The 19,126-nt window shown below is 42.3% G+C and overlaps 1 protein-coding gene across 5 annotated transcripts in view; it reads left to right on the forward strand.

The window, feature by feature from the left end:
* Positions 1-18,696, forward strand: part of EFCAB8 (EF-hand calcium binding domain 8) — a 108,114-nt gene extending 89,418 nt beyond the window's left edge. For all 5 annotated transcript variants that reach the window (XM_017884134.1, XM_017884132.1, XM_017884133.1 and 2 more), the window contains 4 exons: positions 15,269-15,398; positions 16,610-16,814; positions 16,895-16,993; positions 17,934-18,696. In XM_017884134.1, coding sequence (XP_017739623.1) covers positions 15,269-15,398; positions 16,610-16,814; positions 16,895-16,993; positions 17,934-18,407 — 908 coding nt within the window. In that variant the 3' untranslated portion in view covers positions 18,408-18,696. The remainder of the gene's footprint in view (positions 1-15,268; positions 15,399-16,609; positions 16,815-16,894; positions 16,994-17,933) is intronic.
* Positions 18,697-19,126: the final 430 nt, after the last annotated feature.

Genomic DNA, 19,126 nt, shown 5'->3' on the forward strand with positions numbered 1-19,126 from the left:
TTTATTTTTATTATTATTTATTTATTTATTTATTTATTTATTTATTTTTTTGAGACAGTGAGCCTAGGCTGTCACCTAGGCTGGAATGCAGTGGCGTGATCTCAGCTTACTGCAAGCTCCACCTCCCGGATTCATGCCATTCTTCTGCCTCAGCCTCCTGACTAGCTGGGCCTACAGGCGCCCACCACCACGCCCGGCTAATTTTTTGTATTTTTAGTAGAGATGGGGTTTCACCATGTTCGCCAGGATGGTCTCGATCTCCTGACCTCATGATCTGCCTGCCTCAGCCTCCCAAAGTGCTGGGATTACAGCACTACACTCGGCCGAGTTTTTGTTCTTTTTATAATGTGTTGCCTTGTGGATTTCTTTTACTTTATCCTAGTTGGAATCCCTTGAGCTTCTTAAATATAGGTTTCTTTTCCTTTTTAAGATTTGAAACATTTTCAGCCATTATTTACTCAAATAAGCTTTTTGTCCCTTTCTCTCTCTCTCTCTCTTCTCCTTCTGGTACTACCATAATGCATATATTGTCCATTTGACGATGTCTCATAAATCCCTTAGGCTTTCTTTACTCTTTAAAATTCTTTTTTCTTTTTGCTTCTCTGACTGGATATCTTCAAGTCTGCTGATTTTTCCTTCTGCTTGATCAAGTCTACTGTAGATGACCTTTGAATTCAATTATTTTATTTTTCATCTTCGGCTCTAGAATTTTTTTTTTTCTTTCTTCAAGACGAGATCTTGCTGTGCCACCCAGGCTTGAGTGCAGTGGCATGAATTCAGCTCACTGAAGCCTTGACCTCCCAGCCTCAAGTGATCTTCCCATCTCAGCCTCCTGAGTAGCTGGGACTACAGGTGCATGCCATCATGCCTGGCTACTTTTTTGTATTTTTTGTAGAGACAGGGTTTTACCATGTTGCCCAGGCTGGCCTTGAATTCCTGAGCTCAAGTGATCCGCCCGCCTAAGCTTCCCAAAGTGTTGGGATTATAGTTGTGGGCCACCATGGCTGGCCTCTGTTTGGTTCTTTTCTATATTTTCTGTGTCCTCACTAGTATTCTCATTTTGTTCATGTATTGTTTCTGAGCTTGTTGAGCATTTTTATCATGGTTACTTAGAATTCTTTGTCAAATAATTCATATACCTCAATGTCTTTAGCAGCAGTTTCTGGAGATTTATTTTGTTCCTTTGGGCCATGCTTCCCTATTTTTTTGTGTGCTTTGTAACTTTGTATTGGGATGCATGCATTTGTAAAAATCAGTCATCGTTTCCAGTCTTTATATACTGGCTTCATTCAGGGAAAATTCTGTACCAGTCAGCTTGGCTAAAGATTCTGGGGGCCTCTCAAATCTTTTTTGTGGATACTTTCATGGGACTTATGCATGTAAATTTGCAGTTACAGCAATCTACAGGTTTATTTTTTTTAGGAGTCCCTTATCTCTTGCTCTCTCTGGTGTCTGTTTGCAGTACTGCAAGTTCTCTAGAGCTGCTACAAGCTTCCCCCAGGCCTCTAGAATATGCTGGGTCCTTCAATAGTCTGAGAGAGGCAAGACAGAAACCAGTCTCCTGGGTACCCCTCAAAGGCTAACACTGGATATATATGCTCCAAATCTGCCTCCTCAGGGAGAAGCTGGAAGTTGGGTTATTTTCCCTACTCATTCCTCAGAGTGGCAGGAGGGACTCTGATAGTGAGTGTATGCTAGTCTAAATTGTCACCTTTGTTCTTAGTAGCCCAGTCTGGTGCCCCTTCCTGTCAGTGCTTAGATTCAGGCAAGACAGAAACTGGTTCATCATGCAGCCCTCTGAAAAGTCTGCATGTTAGATGTATGTCTCAGTCTTTCCCTCCCAGGGAGAAGCTGGAAGCTGGGGGTTCCTTCCCAATCTGCTTCACTGAGCCAGGAGGAGGGATTACAAGTGAGCACCATGAATTTTCCTACTGGCTTCAGTGCAGCTGGTGTGTGTGTGTGTGTGTGTGTGTGTGTGTGTGTGTGTTTGTTTGTTTTGCATTCATCTGGGATGAATGGTCCTGGTTTCTGGTCCATGTACTGTTGTTCAGTCAGTGTCTCCATAAGGGGAAGGAGGTGCTGGATCTTCCTATTCTACCATCTTGCTGATGTCACCTATTTTTTGTATCTTTCAAAGACATCTTTGACTATCCCCTAAATATAATATCTAGTGTTTTTTTTAGAAGCTTGGTTGTTTTAAAAATCAGATTTCTGAAGTGTAATTTATATCCAATAAAAGCACCTTTTAAAAGTATATAGTTCTATGAGGTTTCATGAATGCATAGAATTGTGTAATTGGTATCACAATCAAGACATAGACATTACCCCGAAAAGCGACCTCATGTCTCCTCATAGTAAACTCTATTTCCTTCTCCTAACCCCTGGCAGCCATTGATCTGTTTTGTCTCTATAGTTTTGCCTTTTCCAGATTATCATAAATGGAAACATACATATGTAGCTGAGTGAAAGTCTAACTTTCACTTAGCATAATCAATTTTAGATTCATCTGTGTTGCTGAATGTATCAGTAGTTTGTTCTTTTTATTGCTGAGTATTATTCTACTGTATGGCTCTGTCATAGTTTGTTAATCCATTCACCAGTTATAGGACATTTGGGTCATTGTCAGTTTTGGGTGATTATGAATGAAGCTGTTTTAAACATTGTTTTCATTTCTGTTGGGTATGTATTTAGAAGCAGAATGACTGGGTTGTATGGTTAAGTGTATTGAAACTTTATGAGAAACGACAAACTGTTTTGCATTTCTACCTCTGCGTCTTCATCAACATTTGGTGTTTGATCTGTTATTATTTTAAATTTTAATAATCTATGATTATAGCATGAGATTTCAATACTTTTCTCTCAATAATTTATAAAACAACTCTACAGAAAATCATTAATGATATAGAATACTTGACTAACACCATCAAATAATTGTACTTAATTGACATTTATAGATCACTCCATTCATAAACAAAATAAACACTATTATTATTATTATTATTATTATTATTATTATTATTATTATTTGAGACGGAGTCTCGCTCTGTCGCCAGGCTGGAGTGGAGTGGTGCGATCTCAGCTCACTGCAACCTCCACCTCCCGGGTTCATGCCATTCTCTTGCCTCAGCCTCCTGAGTCGCTAGGACTACAGGTGAGCACCACCACGCCCAGATAAATTTTATTTTTGGAATTTTAGTAGAGACAGGATTTCACCATGTTGGCCAGAATGGTCTCGATCTCTTGACCTCATGATCTGCCTGCCTTGGCCTCCCAAAGTGCTGGGATTACAGGCGTGAGCCACCGCACCTGGCCAACATTATTTTTAAGTGCACACAGAACATTACTTCAAACGGACCATATTCTGGGCCACAAAACAAATCTCAACAATTTCAAAAGGATTTATGCCATACAGAGTATGTTCTCTTATCCCAGTGAAACTGAATTATAAATCAAAAACAGAAATATCTTTGAAATATCCCTAAATATTTGGAAGCTAAATGACACATTTCTAAATAACCCATGGGCCAAAAAAGAAATCCAGAGGGAAATTAGAAAATATTTTGAACTGAATGAAAATGAAAATATAACATTTCAAAATTTATGAGATGCCACAAAAAACAGTAGTAAGGGGGAAATTTATAATACTAAATTCCTATACTAGAAGGAAAAAAGTTCAAATCACTAGCCTCAACTTCCACATTAAGAAACTAGAAAGAGGTCTGGTGCGGTGGCTCACGACGTTGGGAGGCAGGTGGGGGGATCATTTGAACCCAGGAGTTCAAGACCAGCTTGGGCAACATAACGAGACCCCATCTCAATGAAAGAAAGAAAGAAAGAAGGAAAGAAGAAGGAAGGAAAGGAAGAGCAAGTTGAACCCAAAGTAAATAGAAGAAAGGAAATAATAAAGATTAGAATGGAAATCGATGAAACAGAAAAGTAAAAAATAATAGGGAAAATCAATGAAGCCAGAAGCTGGTTCTTTGAAAAGATCAATTAAATTGATAAACCTCCAGCTAGACTGGGCAGGAAAAAGAGAGAGAAGACACAAATTACCAATATCAGGAATAAGTGGGATGACATCACTAATGATTCTACAGATGTTAAAAGGATAACAATGAAATACTATAAACAACTTTATACATTTGGCAACTTATATGAAATAAACTCCTTGAAAGACACAAACTACTAAAGCTTACACAAGAGGAAGCAGATAACCCAAATATCCTTACATCAAAGAAATTAAATTTGTAGTTTAAAACGCTCCTCACAAAGATATCTCCAGGCCTAAATGGCTTCCCTGGTGAATTTTACCAAATATTTGAAGGAGAAATAATATAAGTTCTACAGGCTGGGCGCGGTGGCTCAAGCTCAAGCCTGTAATCCCAGCACTTTGGGGGCGAGACGTGCGGATCACGAGGTCAGGAAATCGAGACCATCCTGGCTAACACGGTGAAACCCCGTCTCTTACCAAAAATACAAAAACTAGCCGGGCCATGGTGGTGGGCGCTGTTATCCCGCTACTCGGGAAGGGCTGAGCAGGAGAATGGCGTAACCCGGGAGGCGGAGCTTGCCAGTGAGCTGGATCCGGCCACGCACTCCAGCCTGGGCGACAGAGCAGACTCCTCTCAAAAAAAAAAAAAAAAAAAAAAAAAATATATATAGTATATATATATATATGTGTGTAAAGTTCTACAGAAACTCTTCCAGAAAGTTGAAAAGGACACAATGCTTCCCAACTCATGAGGCAACTTGGTACCTAAACCTGACTAAGACATTATGAGAAGAAAGTGAAAAAGAAAAGAAAAGGAAAGAAACAAACAAACAATTGATTAATATCCCTCATAAGCATAAATGCAAAATATCTTAACAAAACTTTTGCAAATAAAATCCAGCAATATATAAGAAGGGTAACATATCATGATCAAATAGGGTTTACCCCAGATATACAAGGTTGGTTTAATATTTGAAAATCAATATAATTTATTATATTAATAAACTTAAAGTGAAAAACTATGTGATTATCTTGATATAATAAAGTTATTTGACAAAATTCAATATCCATTTCTGATAAAAACATTTAGCAAAATAGAAAAAAACTTCCTCAACCTGAGGAAGTGCATCTGTGAAAAAACCTAAAACTAACTTTACACCTAATGGTGAAAGGCTAAGTACTTTCCCCTGACCAGGAATAAGACATGCCACTTTGATTCAAAATTATGCTAGAAGGGTAGAGGGCAGTTAGAGAAGGAAAAAAAAGGCATTCAGATTGGAAAGGAAGAAATACAACTGTTTTTATTTGTAGTTGACTAATTGTCTATATAGAAAATCCAGTGGATTTTACTAAAAAGAGTAAGGAGTTTAACAAGGTTGCAGAATACAAAATCAGTATAAAAAATCAATTGTATTTCTATATACTAGCAATGAACAGCCAGAAATTGAAGTAAAAGATACATTTACGATAAAATAAAACATATGAAATACCAAGATATGTAAGTACACAGAAAAGTACTACAAAACATTGCTGACACAAAGTGTAGAAGATTTACTGTTAATGGGTAGAAGACTCTCTGATTAAGAATAAAATTATCTCCAAATTGATTTGTAGGTTAACTGAAATACCAATCAATATCCCAGAAGTATTTTTGTAGAAATTGACACACTGATTCTAAAATTTATATAAACCAGTCAAAATAGCTTTGGCAAAGGAAACTAAGATGAAGGGTTAACACTGCCTGATTTCAAGACTTATTGTGAAGTCATGGTAATCAAGACAGTGTGGTAATGGCATAGAGACAGACAAATAGATCAATGGAATGGCACAGAAAGTCCAGAGATGCACCCATACGTATATGGACATCTGTTTCTGACGAAGTTGCAAAGACAATTCAGTGGAGAAAAGACAGACTTAAAGCAACGAACTTGGATCCACACTTCACATCACATACAAAAAGCAGTTCAAAATGGGCTGTGCATGGTGGTTCATGCCTGTAATCCAAGCACTTTGGGAGGCTGAGGTGGGAAGATCACTTGAGGGCAGGAGTTCGAGACCAGCCTGACCAACATGACAAAACCCCATCTGCTAAACATACAAAAAATTAGCCAGGCATGGTGGTGCTGGCCTGCAATCCCAGCTACCCAGGAGGCTGAAGCACGAGAATGGCTTGAACCTGGGAGGTGGAGGCTGCAGTGAGCCAAGATCACGCCACTGCACTGTAGCCTGGGTGACAAAGCAAGACTCTGTCTCAAAAAACAAAACAAAACAAACAAAAACAATTCAAAATGGATCATAGAACTAAAGGCAAAAGTTAAAACTAAAACTTCTAGAAGAAATCGTGGGAGAAAACCTTTGTGACCTTGGTTTAGGCAAAGATTGTTTGGATGCAACACCAATAGAGCACAATTCATAAAATATCAAGTTAATAACAGTTTATCAAACTTAAAAACTTCTGCTCTTCAAAAGACATTGTTAAGAGAACAGAAAGATAAACCACAGACTGGGAGAAGATATTTGCGAATCCTGTATCTGATAAAGCTCCTATTTAGAATATATGAACTCTCAGAACTCAATAAGGAAACAAATAATACAATAAAACATTAGAAAAGGTTTGGATAGACCACAAATTTGAAGAAACTTCACTGTAAGAATTAAAGAGGAAACACGAAGAACAGCTCGACAGTCAGCAGGGACAGGTTTATTTTAAATAAACCTGAGAGGGGCGGCTGGCTGAGTTAGGTTGGAGCCACACTCTCTTAGACTAAGAGTTTTTAAGGATTCGGCGTGGCGGGGGGGGCGGGTAGAGTTTATTAGAGGCTTGGACTGCTTCTGTGTCTCTTTGTTGTGCTTATCTGGGAGGGAGAGTTGTGTGTCTGTTCCCATACATCTTTCTGCAGCTGCAGGCATATCCGCTCTGCTTTTAGCTTCCCTATCTTAGTGCATCTGAAGGGAAAGGAATGTGCTTATTAAGGCCCACTGTTTTACTGAGGCCCATTGTATGAGGGTGAAGTTTAGCAGTTACCCAAGAGACTTTCCCCTGACCTCCCTCTGTGCTGGAGCTGTCTTATCTGTGTTTTACTGTCTGCTCTTTCTGTCTGCTTGTAGTTAGAAGTGATTTCCTTGAAATGCATGAGGCTAGAAAGGGAGCTGGAACTTAAAGTGGTGGTATTTGTCCGAGATGACGTACTCCTGCTCTGTCATTCACCAAAGAAAATATATAGAAGCATGGAAAACAATGCTCAATATTTATTCATTGGAAGAGACATACTAATTAAAACTGCTATAAGATACCATTTATCTTATTAGAATGGCTGAAATTAAACAATATTGATCATACTAAGATGGTATATGAAGGAGCTGAAACTCTCCTGCACGGCTAATGGGATCGTAAAATGGTACAACTGCTTTGGAAAGCATTTTGGCAGTTTCTTAAAAAGTTAAATGTGCCCCTATGATATGAGTCAGCTGTTCCACTTCTATGAAAGCATATGCCCGGGTAAAGACTACATATATAAATATTCACAGCAGTATTTTAAATTTAATTTAATTAATTAATTTATTTTTGAGACGGAGTCTCGCTCTGTCGCCCAGGCTGGAGTGCAGTGGCGCGATCTCCACTCACTGCAAGCTCTGCCTCCCGGGTTTACGCCATTCTCCTGCCTCAGCCTCCCGAGTAGCTGGGACTACAGGCACCCGCCACCTCGCCCGGCTAGTTTTTTGTATTTTTTAGTAGAGACGGGGTTTCACCGTGTTAGCCAGGATGGTCTCGATCTCCTGACCTCGTGATCTGCCCGTCTCGGCCTCTTAAAGTGCTGGGATTACAGGTGTGAGCCACCGCGCCCAGCCAGCAGTATTTTTTTGTAACAGCCCCAAACTAGAAACAATTCAAATGTACATCAATAGTTGAGTTGTAAACTATGGTTTATGGAATATCACTCAGCAATAAAACAGAATGAAGAACTGATACGTTATATAATGTGGTTGGATCTCAAAATAATTATCCTTAGTGAGAGAAGCCAAACAAAAACCTGTACATATTGTATGATTTATTTTTTCCCAACCATTTATATCTGCATCTATTATATAAAATTTTAGGAAATGCAAACAAATTTATAGTGTGACAGCAGATAACTGGTTTGGGGATAAGGGGCTGATGAGGGTTGGAAGGGTGAGAGCTCAAAGAAGCAGGAAGAGTCTTTTGCAGGTAATGGATATGTACACATTAAATAGAAACCGGTTATTGCATGTCAGTTATACTTCAATGAAACTGTTAAAAATAGTCATCCTACTAGGTTTATAGTGGTATCTTACTAATGATTTTAATTTGCATTCCTCTAGTGACTAATGATGTTGAAATATTTTCTTGCACTTATTAGCTATCCATATATTTTCTTTGATGAAATGCCTGTTCAGATCTTTTGCCATTAAAACAAATTGTGTTGTTTTCTTATTGAGTTTTGAGAATGCTTTATTCTGGATACAAGTTCTTGATCAGCTATGAGGTTTTGAAAATATTTTTCTCCATTACTGTGGTTTATGTTTTCATTCTCTTCACAGTGCATTTTGAAGATCAGTGGCCAGGCATGGTGGCTCACACCTGTAATACCAGCACTTTGGGGGGCCAAGGTGGGTGGATTGCTGGAACTCAAGAGTTTGAGACTAGCCTGGGCAACATAGTGAGACTCTGTTTCTACCAAAAAAATAAAAATTGGCCAGATGTGGTGGTGTATGCCTATAGTCCCAGCTACTCAGGAGGCTGAGGCAGGAGGATTGCTCAAGGTTGAGGTTGAGGATGCAGTAATCTGTGACTGAGCCACTGTACTACAGCCTGGGCAACAGAATAAGACCCTGTCTCAAAGAAGGAAAAAAAAATCAGAAGTTTTAAGTTTTGGCATTGTATGCAAGAAATTTTTTGCCTAACCCAAGGTCACAGAGGTTTCTATTATATTTTCTTCTATAAGCTTTATAGTTTTCACTCTTACATTTTGGTCTATAATCATTTTGAGTTAATTTTTGTATATGTTGTAAAATATGAGACAAAGTTTAAATTTTGCAGAGTTAACCACTTGCTCCAGCACTGTTTTTATCCTTTCTCCTTTGAGTTCCTTTTGTACTTTTGTCAAAAATCCATTTGTTATGGGCCATTCATACATCGACTTCTGTGTAGTGTCTTCTTGAGTATTTCGTTGTTTTTAAGAAATTTGGTTGTTAGTCTTTATGTTTTTGATTTGTAGAAATTCTTTGTGTCCTGGATACGAGGTCTTTCACAGGTGTCTGCATTGTGAGTCCTTTTATTGGTGTATCGCTTACCCATTCATTTTCCTGATGGCATCTTTTGATGAGCAGAAGTTTTAAATTTTGATGAAGTCCAACTTACCAAGTTAAAGAACATGTGGTACTTAACAAATTGTGGTAACCATTTTAGCCATTTGTAAGTCTACAGTTCAGTAGTGTTAAGTATATTCACTTTGTTGTGCCACAGAGCTCTGGAACTTTTTCATTTTGCAAATCTGAAGCTTTATAGCCATTGAACATACTCCTCCATTTCCCCTTACCTCCAGCCCCTGGCAACCATCATTCAACTTTCTGTTTCTATGAATTTCACTACTTTAGTTACTTACCCAAGGAGAATAATACAATAGTCATATTTTTGTGACTGGCATCTTCCACTTAGCATAATGGCCTCAATATTTATTAATATTGTAACATGTGACAAGATATCCTTTTTTAACATTGAATAATATTTCATTGTATGTATATGCCACATTTTCTTTATCCATTCATCCATTAATGGACACTTTTTTGGTGACTCCACCTCTTGGCTGTTGTGAATTGTGCTTCTGTGAACATGAGTGTGCAAATATCTATCTCTTTGAGACCCTGCTTTCAATTCTTTTGGATAAATACCCACTAGTGGGATTGCTGGATCATATGGTAGTTCTACTTTTCATTTTTTGAAGAACCTCCATACTGTTTTCCATAGCACATGTACCATTTTATAATCTCACCAACCATGCACAAGGGTTTCAATTTCTCTGCAACCTTGCCGATGCTTGTTATTTTGTTTTTGTTTTTGTTTTTTTGTTTGTTTGAAACAGCCATTCTAAGGGGATGATGTTGTGGTTTTGATCTGCACTTCTCTAATGATTCATGAGGTTGGCAATAATCTTTTCATGTGCTTGTTGGCCATTGTATATCATCTTTGGAGAAATAAATGTCTATTCAAGTTTTTTGCCCATTTTAAAATTGGGTGTTTTTTTTAAGTTGTAGGAGTTATTTATATATTACGGATATTAACCTCTTATCAGGGATATGATTTTCAAATACTTTCTCCCATCCTGTAAGCTTCTTTTTCATTGGGTTGGTTGTTGATTGTGGTTTTTATTTGTTTGTTTGTTTTGAAATGGAGGTTCGCTCTTGTTACCCAGGCTGGAGTGCAGTGGTGTGATCTCAGCTCACTGCAACCTTCACCTCCCTGGTTCAAGCGATTCTCCTGCCTCAGCCTCCCAAGCAGCTGGGATTACAGGCACCCACCACCACACCCATCTAATTTTTATATTTTTAGTAGAGACTGAGTTTCATCATTTTGTCCAGGTTAGTCTCGAACTGCTGACCTCAGGTGATCGACGTGCCTTGACCTCTTAAAGTGCTGGGATTATAGGTGTGAGCCACCACACCCAGCCTGATTATGTTTTTTGATACACAGAAGTTTTCACGTTTAATGTCTATTTTTGCTTTCATTGCCTGTTTTTTAGTGTCGTATCATTGACCTAATCCAATGTTATGAAGCTTTTCTTCCATAATTTTCTAGGAGTTTTTACAATTTTGGGTATTATGTTTAGGTATTTAATTTATTTTGAGTTCATTTTTGTATATGGTGTAAAATAAGGGTCCAGTTTTACTCTTTTGCATGTGGCAATTTGGTTTTCCCAGCACCATTTGTTGTAGAGACTGTCTTTCCCAATTGAGTGGTCTTGGCACTTTTGTTGAATATCATTTGACTACATATGTGAGGCTTTATTTTTTTATTTTATTTTATTTTTTTCGAGACAGAGTCTTGCTCTGTTGTCCAGGCTGGAGTGCAGTGGCGCAATCTTGGTTCACTGCAAGCTCCACCTCCCAGGCTCATGCCATTCTCCTGCCTCAGCCTCCCGAGTAGCTGGGACTAAAGGCACCTGCCACCACACCTGGCTATTTTTTTAATTTTTATTTTTAGTAGAGATGGGGTTTCACCATGTTAGCCAGGATGGTCTCGATCTCCTGACCTCATGATCCGCCTGCCTTGGCCTCCCAAAGTGCTGGGATTAGAGGCTTGAGCCACTGCACCCGGCCAAGGCTTTATATTCTATTCCATTGGTTTATATGTCTCTTTTTATGCCGGTACCACACTGTCTTGATTACTGTAGCTTTGTAATATATTTTAAAATAAAAAAGTAGATGTTTTTGTTCTCTAAGAAATTTTTGCTTACATTAAAATTACAAAGATATTCTCTTAGATTTCCCTCTAGAAACTAGAGATTTTGGCTTTGAATTTAGGTCTATGATCTATCTTCAATTGATTGTTGTGTAGAGAGGACGTTTTGTCTATATCCAGTTAGCCAAGAGAGTTAAAAAAAAAATCATAAATAGGTGTTGGATTCTGTCAAATGCTTTTTCTGCTTCTACTGTGATAATCATATAGCTTTTGTCCTTTATCCTGTTGATGTGGTAAATTACATTTTTTGAATTTTGAATTCAAACCTGCATTCCTGGAGTAAACCCCACTTAGTCAAGATGTATTATTCTTTTAATATATTGTTGAATTCTATTTTACTCCTTAATGGGAACTTTATTATATTATGGCTAGGAACCCTTGAGTGCCTAAAACCTTCTTGGTCCTGGACATCTATCATCCCATGAGTAGAGTGGCCAATGGGAATTCAAAATACCATTTTACTTTGGTTTTCTTGGTTTTGCCTTAAAAATGCAGCATTTTTGTGGTAAGTGGAGATAGAGCCATATGATTTTGCCTAAGGCAGGCCCCTCCCTTTCCCTAAAGCCAAACCCTAGCGGGCCATTAGAGACAAGAACACAAGTGAAAAACAGAATGGCTCCTTCAAGTGCATTTATAACAAGTGATCCCTGCTGGGCTCAGTGGCTCACACCTGTAATCCCAGTACTTCGGGAGACCAAGGTGGGAAGATCACATACGCACAGGAGTTTGAGACCAGCATGGGCAACAACGTGAGACCCTGTCTCTACAAGAAATTTAAAACTTAGCTGGGCATAGAAGTGTGCACCTGTAGTCCTGGTGACTCAGGAGGCTGAGGCAGGAGGATCGCTAGAGCCCAGGAGTTTGAGGCTGCAGTGAGTTATGACTGTGCTGCTGTACTCCAGCCTGGGGAATAGAACAAGACCCTGTCTCAAAAAATAAAAATAAAAAAAAATAAAATAAAACAAATGATGTAAAAAACATGCCCTCTCAGTATTCGAGAGTCCACCCTGTTTGGATTAGCAAATGTTCTATTCTTGAGGAAACCCCAAGAAGGGCTTGAGAAGGGGGCTGGGAGCCTTCCCCACCTCCAAACAGCAAGCATATATCTTCTGTTCCATGTCCTGAGTGAAGGTACAGGTGGCCTCCAACCCAACTGGAATAAAGGCCCTGCCTCACATGTGCAAATGCTGCCTGCCCATGTAAGGGACAGAAAATGCTGTTTCTCTATTTTTCATTAAAAACAACCCTTTCAGCCCATCTCTGTTCTTATATTTGTGTGCCTCTTTTAAACAGTGTATAATTGAGTCTTATTTTTTTCATCCTGACAATCTTTACCTTTTAATTGAATATTTAGTTCATTTAAATATCAGCGATTACTTGTGTAGTTGGGTTGAAGTGTATCATCTTGCTATTTATTTTTTCTTTTTATCCTATCCTTGGTTTCTTTTTTCTTCCTTTTCTTATTTCTTTTGGGTTAATCAAATATTTTAAAAATTGTTGTTTTGTGTGCTCTATTTGCTCTTTAAATAGTATCTTTTTTATTGTTCTTTTAGTGATCACCTTAGAGATTATATGTATTCTTGACCTAGTGCTACTCCCTGTGCAAGAATCTTACATCCCCCCCATGTTTATGTTATTATTATATATTTTATTTCTACATATGTTGTGTCTTCCTATAAGACATTGTTATTATTATTTCTTTCAGCAGTCAATTTCCTTTTATGGTTACTGACATATTACCATTTCTGGTGCTCTTCAATCATGAAATTCTAGGATTCTGTCTGCAATTGTTTTCCTTTAGTCTGAAGAACTTCCTATTTCTTATAGTGTTATCTGCCACTAATAAATTCTCAGATTAATAATTTTCAGATCAAATTTTCCAATCAATGAAAATATCTTTATTTTGCCATAAAATTTAAGACTATTTTACTGGGTATAGAATTCTCAGCTGGCAGTTTCTTTTCTTTCAGCATTTAAAATACTCATTCAGTGGTCTTCTGGTGTTCATATTTTCTGTTGAAAAGTCAGTTGCAAGTTGCTTCTTGGAAGGTAATTTGTCTTTTTTTCCTCTGGCTGCTTTTGGTTTTCAGCAGTTTGACTATGATATGCCTAAGTGTGGTAGTGTTTGTATTTATTCTGCTTGGAGTTCACTGATCTTTTAAATCTAGAGGTTGATGTCTTTCATCAGTTTTGAAAAGCATTCAGATATTATCTCTTCACTATTACTTCTGCATTATTCTCTCTCCTCTCATTGTGGGGGTACTAACTATATGTGTGCTAGACTATTTGACTTTGTCTCGTAGGTCTCTCATGCCCTTTTTTTTTTTCATTTTTTTTTCAATCTCTGAATTCCACACTGTTTTTTTGCTGACTTGCCTTCCAGTTCACGAATCCTATCCTCTTCTGTATGCAGCTTGCTATTAAATCTATTGAATTAGTTCTTAATTTTAGATTTTTTTTTTTTTAGTTTTAGAATGTCTATTTGATTATTTTCTATAGATTGCAATTCTTCTTTTCCACCATTTTATTCAATTTTCCTTAATTTTATTTAACATTATTTGTAACAGTTATTTAAAGTTTTAATCTGCTAACTCCAATGTCTGAATCTTCTGGAGGGTCCACTTCTAATGCCTGTTTCTTCTCTTGATTATTGGTTATATTTGCCTTTTCAAATGTCATATATACAAAATAAAATTTAAAAAAATCCAAAACTTCTCTGGGCTTGTATAAATGGACTGTAAAGACTTTAGTTGATATTATTTCCCCCAGAGCATTTGCTCTTTCCTCTGTATAGGGCTGAGCATCTCCATCAAGTTGGGAATTGAACTGGGCTGGGGCTGAGTAGCAGCTTTAGGAGGACTCAGTTTGCCACTGTGTTCAGTTGTCTCAAGGATGAAATCTGTGTCTGTTTCAGGCTCCTCCTTCAGTGGGACTCTGTTTCCCAATGATCTCATTCTGCTTTTCTATACCAGCACCTACAACCCCAGCCTCCCTGGTGCTTGGCAAATGTCCTAACAAGAAAAACAGCTGTGCATTCAGGCGAGATTTATTAATCATGCCAGCCACAGTGGATGTCAGAAGCTGTGCTGGTCTCTGTCTCTCTAAGCCAAGTCTGATTCTCATTCAGCCTGTGTGTAGACTCAGGAGTGCCCCCGAGACAAGAAAACATCTGCCACTCTGAGCTTTTCTTGGAAAAACTTGTCCCTTTCTGTCATTTTAGTTCACCTGGCCCTCTGCTTCTACTGCTCTCCAGTGATTTTTTTTTTTTTTTTTAATGATTTTGTACCTATCTGTTTTATTTTTCTTAACTTTAAAAATCCTGCAGCAGGAGAATGGCCTGCTACTCACTATTTTCTGCCCAGGAGCAGGACTTAATTCCGTTTTCACTATCTACTTTTTACTCCAGCCCCATTCCCTCCCCCACCACCCCCAATCTCATATCTGATGGGTGTCTGACCATTTTATGCCATTACCATTTTACACACAAGCTACCTGAAGCCCAACTGAGGATCATTCAGTCACTGCCATAGTACTCTCCCCATCTCAGTTCACATGTGGGGCAGGATGCTTTAGGCCTGAGCTCCGAGTGTGTCCTAGGGCTTCTGTCTGGCTCATCCACATATTTGTGGAGTACTCAGTGTCATGCTTGGCATATGGTGGGCACTCCACATTTGAGTGGGTGTGGGGGCTGAGGGTAGGGGTTGCTAGCTGACCCTTGAAGGTAGAAGATAAGGGGCAGAGGGCTTGGAGGAGGGGGGTATGCTAGTTGTGGTTCTGAGCAGTGTCTGGTCAAATCACAGGAACATTTGGCCTGAGTGTGTGGAAAAGACTACAGGATGCCCATGATGGTCCTCATGAAAACAGAGCAAGCTTAGAGGAAGACGGCAGCTCCACTGGCACCACCCAGAAGGCTTTCCATCTGGAACTGCAGTGAGTGAGCACAGGCTGCTTGATCTTCTCTGGCCTGAGGAGGGAGAGGCTGTGAGTCTTCCCAGGTCCCAGGAAGCCTCTGCCTGGGTTGGGTAGAGCTAGGCATGGGTGGGGAGGACCCTCAGAAGGCCAGAGGCTTGAGAGTTCCAGGCAACTCTCCTCCACAGTGGCAGCTATGGCTGGAGAGCCTAGGCCCTGTTTTAGCCCAGCTCAGCTGAAAGGTTGAGCGGTGAAAGGGGAAAATACAAAAACCCAAGTGCTTGGATGGGGCCCTGTCCCCCAGCCAGGCCTAGATTTGCTAGAGCTGACTTCCCTGCAGAGGTCATTGCTGCATGGCCAGAGGTCCCTGGCAGAGGAGTGCTCAGGCCCAAGGCCCTGATCCTGAGCGGACATTTGTGTTATTTCCCTGATTTGCAGGGAACATCAGGCTGCTGGCTACTTGTTCCTCCCCCTGCAGTTTCATCTCCTACCCATTCCATCCACTCCATCCTTATTCCTGACCAAGTCTCCAGTAATTCTGGTTCATTCGAGAAAATGAGTATTGAGATCCTACTGATTGCCAGACCTTGTGCTAGGTTCTAGAGATACAAGACATCCAGACACAGTCCTGCTTCAGAGAACTCACAGTTTACTCAGGGAGGTGGACCTGCAGACTCATGGCTGCATTTTATGTGATAATGAGAGTATTAGGAACAGGGATGGCTCAGAGGACATGTGATTGAGTGGATCAAGTAAGGAAGGCTGCATAGGAGAGGTGATTTTGGAGTTGGGTTTTGACATTTAAGTAGGAGTCTGTCAGGTACCCACAGAATCTTTGTGGCTCCGGTGCTGCCATCAAGGCATACATCTTGACAGTGCTGTGGAGGGACATCAAACAAGGCAAAGGCAGGGTTTCCCTGGGGCAGGGGGCAGACATGTTTGAATAGTCCACAAGGGGAGGTCCAGATAAAGCCAGATGGGGTGTCAGGTCTGCATGGTGGAGAGGACAGAGTGGTGGGAGAGTGGCAGGACTTGCTGGGCCAGCTGCATCGATCCAGGCTTTGCAAATTCCATACTCGCTCAGTGATGGGCTCTGGGAATTTGCCCTGGGGGAGGGATGGAAGATTGGAAAGGATCAGGCCCAGGAAGAGGAGAGCCTTTCAGGGTTTCTGGGAGGGTCACCCTGCCTTGCGGTGGGGGGACATCTTGTGAAGAAAAGCCCCCCACACTAGGGAGCAGTGGGATCTGGCTGAGGCCCTGATATACCAGCGGCGAGAGCAGGCAGCACTGATGGCCCTCCTGCATGGGAAGGCAGATAAGGAGACAGAAGCTTGGGCCAAGCTGCGGAAGATGGCCCTGATGTCCCCATGGGCTGGAGAGCGCCCCCTGGAAGACATTGAGGACAGCTGGAGCAAGTGGGAGTCCAGGGACAAGCAGGTGAGGCTGAGAGGGGAGCACAGGGAGGGGTGCAGGGACCCCCAACTCGCAGGCTTCACTCTTGGGCGTGGCTCCTGCAGGTGAGCAAAGTCTTGGGAGCGGCGTATAAGCCCAAGGAACGCTTGCGGAATACCAGGTTCCTGTCCATGAGGGTGCCGTACGGCTGGATGAAGCAGCAGGTGAGGCGGGATGGGGCGGCTCCCCAGGAGGCTGGGTCAGGGGCCAGGGAATCCCATGTCCACCGGCAGCCACCCTTGTGCCCACACAGCCCTTCAGTGGGGGTGGACGGGAGCATTTGTCCTTTAACAGGATTCTGGGCCATGGACAGTTCTGGGATGAGACTGATGTGTCTGGTTTGTTTGCCAAGGCCCTGGCTGAGATCACTAGTGCAGCTTTTGTCCTTGAGAACAAGCCTCAAGGGCCTGTGGGACAAGGTCCCCCTTGGGCAGGGTCCCTGTCTATAGCCTCCAAGCATTTCCTATGGTCTGTGGCTGTCCATTTGCTGGTTAGCATATTTCCCACCTGTGTCCCTACTACCGTGGTGCTCAAACGCAGACCAGAGTGTCGTGCCAGGCCTGTAGTAAGAGACAGGGTAAATGGAAGGAGTGGCTCTCCACTGGGGACAGAAAGGAGCAGAAAGGATGTTCGAAAGAGCAGATTAGAGCTCCAGATTTGAGATCCCAGCCTCTCCCAGCCTCCCTGTCCGTATCTGCCATGGGAGATAACACTGAAGGCCATGTCTCTGCAGGGCCCCCCTGTCCCGGGCTGGGGAGAGGCTGGTGTGAGATGGATTGCTCCAAGGAGCTCTTTGCACCTGGGCCTCACCCAAGGTCCAGCTCGAGGCCTCATTTGCAGAAGCGGACAGTCTCCTCGCCACCTCACAGGGTTGTCAGAAGCACCATAATTGGGTGGAGAGCAGGGCTGGGTGCCTGGTCTGGTGCAAGGTGGATGCATGGGTCTGCAGACAACGGTGGTTAGTGGCAACTACAGTCTTCTGGATATGCCTTCTTGGCCTGAGAAGACCTCAGGCCACCTCCTTCCTGCAAATCTACTCTTGATCCTGGGTGTCCCTGGCTCCACCTGGTGCCCCGTTCCCACTCCCCACTCTGTTCCCTGCAGATCTCACCTCAGGTCTACCAAAGCCTGCACTTCAATGATCTGATGCCCACTCAGCAGCCCGACTTCCTGACCAGCAGGGGCCCAGACCAGCAGGACGAGCACATCCGCCTGGTAGCCCACGATGTCCAGAAGGACCTGGTGCCCAGCAGGGAGCAGGCTGTGCTGGATACCATGGACAGCACTCCTGCAGCCACCTCCTCCCCATCTTCCTTGTTATCTGTCACTGCCTCAGCCTCCAGGCTGCTGGACTCCAGCTTGCCTGCCTTCCTGAGGCCCCAGTTCTCTTTCTTGCTGCGGCCCCAGTCGGCCTCCACGGCCCATTCCACCCCCTCGGTCCCATCCCCAGTGTCCAAGTCCACCCTGCAGAGGTCAGCAACCCCCAAGCACATTGTCTCCTCCCTCGAGCGGCCCCCAAGGCCTCTGAAGGCCACCTTCATGTCCTCTGTGAAGGAGGGCTCCCACGTCAGGTTCTGAGGTGCTCTGCCATCTTCTCTAGTCCTGCAGCAGGACCACTAGGCCCATGGCGGGCCTGCATGTCCCTGGCTTATTCCCTACCAGACCCAGAGGATGTGGCCCTTCCCCCAGCCACCCCACTTGCCTCTCTGGGGAAGTCCACCTGTCTCCTAATCTTATCTTCTCTCTGGCCCCACACAGAGCCCTGGGGCAGAAAATAAATGTTCTCAGCTGTGGGCGTCCACAGGCGATGAGGTCGGGCTGTGTGTTCCTTGCCCCCTTAGGTCCCTCCTTATCTGAGACCGTTCATATCCCCTGGCCCTGGCAGAGGCAGAGAGGAGAGTCCCTCTCCAAGGACACCTGGGCGTGGCTGGTTGGCTTAGAAACTTGGTTCAGCCTCATTGCAAGAGTGAGGCCTGGCAGCCATCTGGTGAAGGTCATGGCTGTTTGTCTTCTGACCCTGTTGTCTGTCAGTCTTCCCTCATCATCAAACACTCCATCCCAAGCACCCTTTTCTGTCCTGTGTGCAGACAGGGCTGGAAGCATGGTGGGCAGCACCCCTCGTGGCTCTGCCGCTGTCTGGCTGTGGAGTCCCATGTGTCCTTCCCCTCTGGCCCAGAGTCACCTGTCCAGACCTCTGCTGGGCCGTCAGCCCTCTCGGCAGCTGGAGACCCCATTCTGGGGCATGTGGGGTGTTCTGGACACATCACCTGCGGCCTGAAGGGAGCCGGGGCTGCCCA

Source organism: Rhinopithecus bieti, unplaced genomic scaffold (genome assembly GCF_001698545.2).
Source record: "Rhinopithecus bieti isolate Rb0 unplaced genomic scaffold, ASM169854v2 scaffold_14455, whole genome shotgun sequence".
NCBI classification, from domain to species: Eukaryota; Metazoa; Chordata; class Mammalia; order Primates; family Cercopithecidae; genus Rhinopithecus; species Rhinopithecus bieti.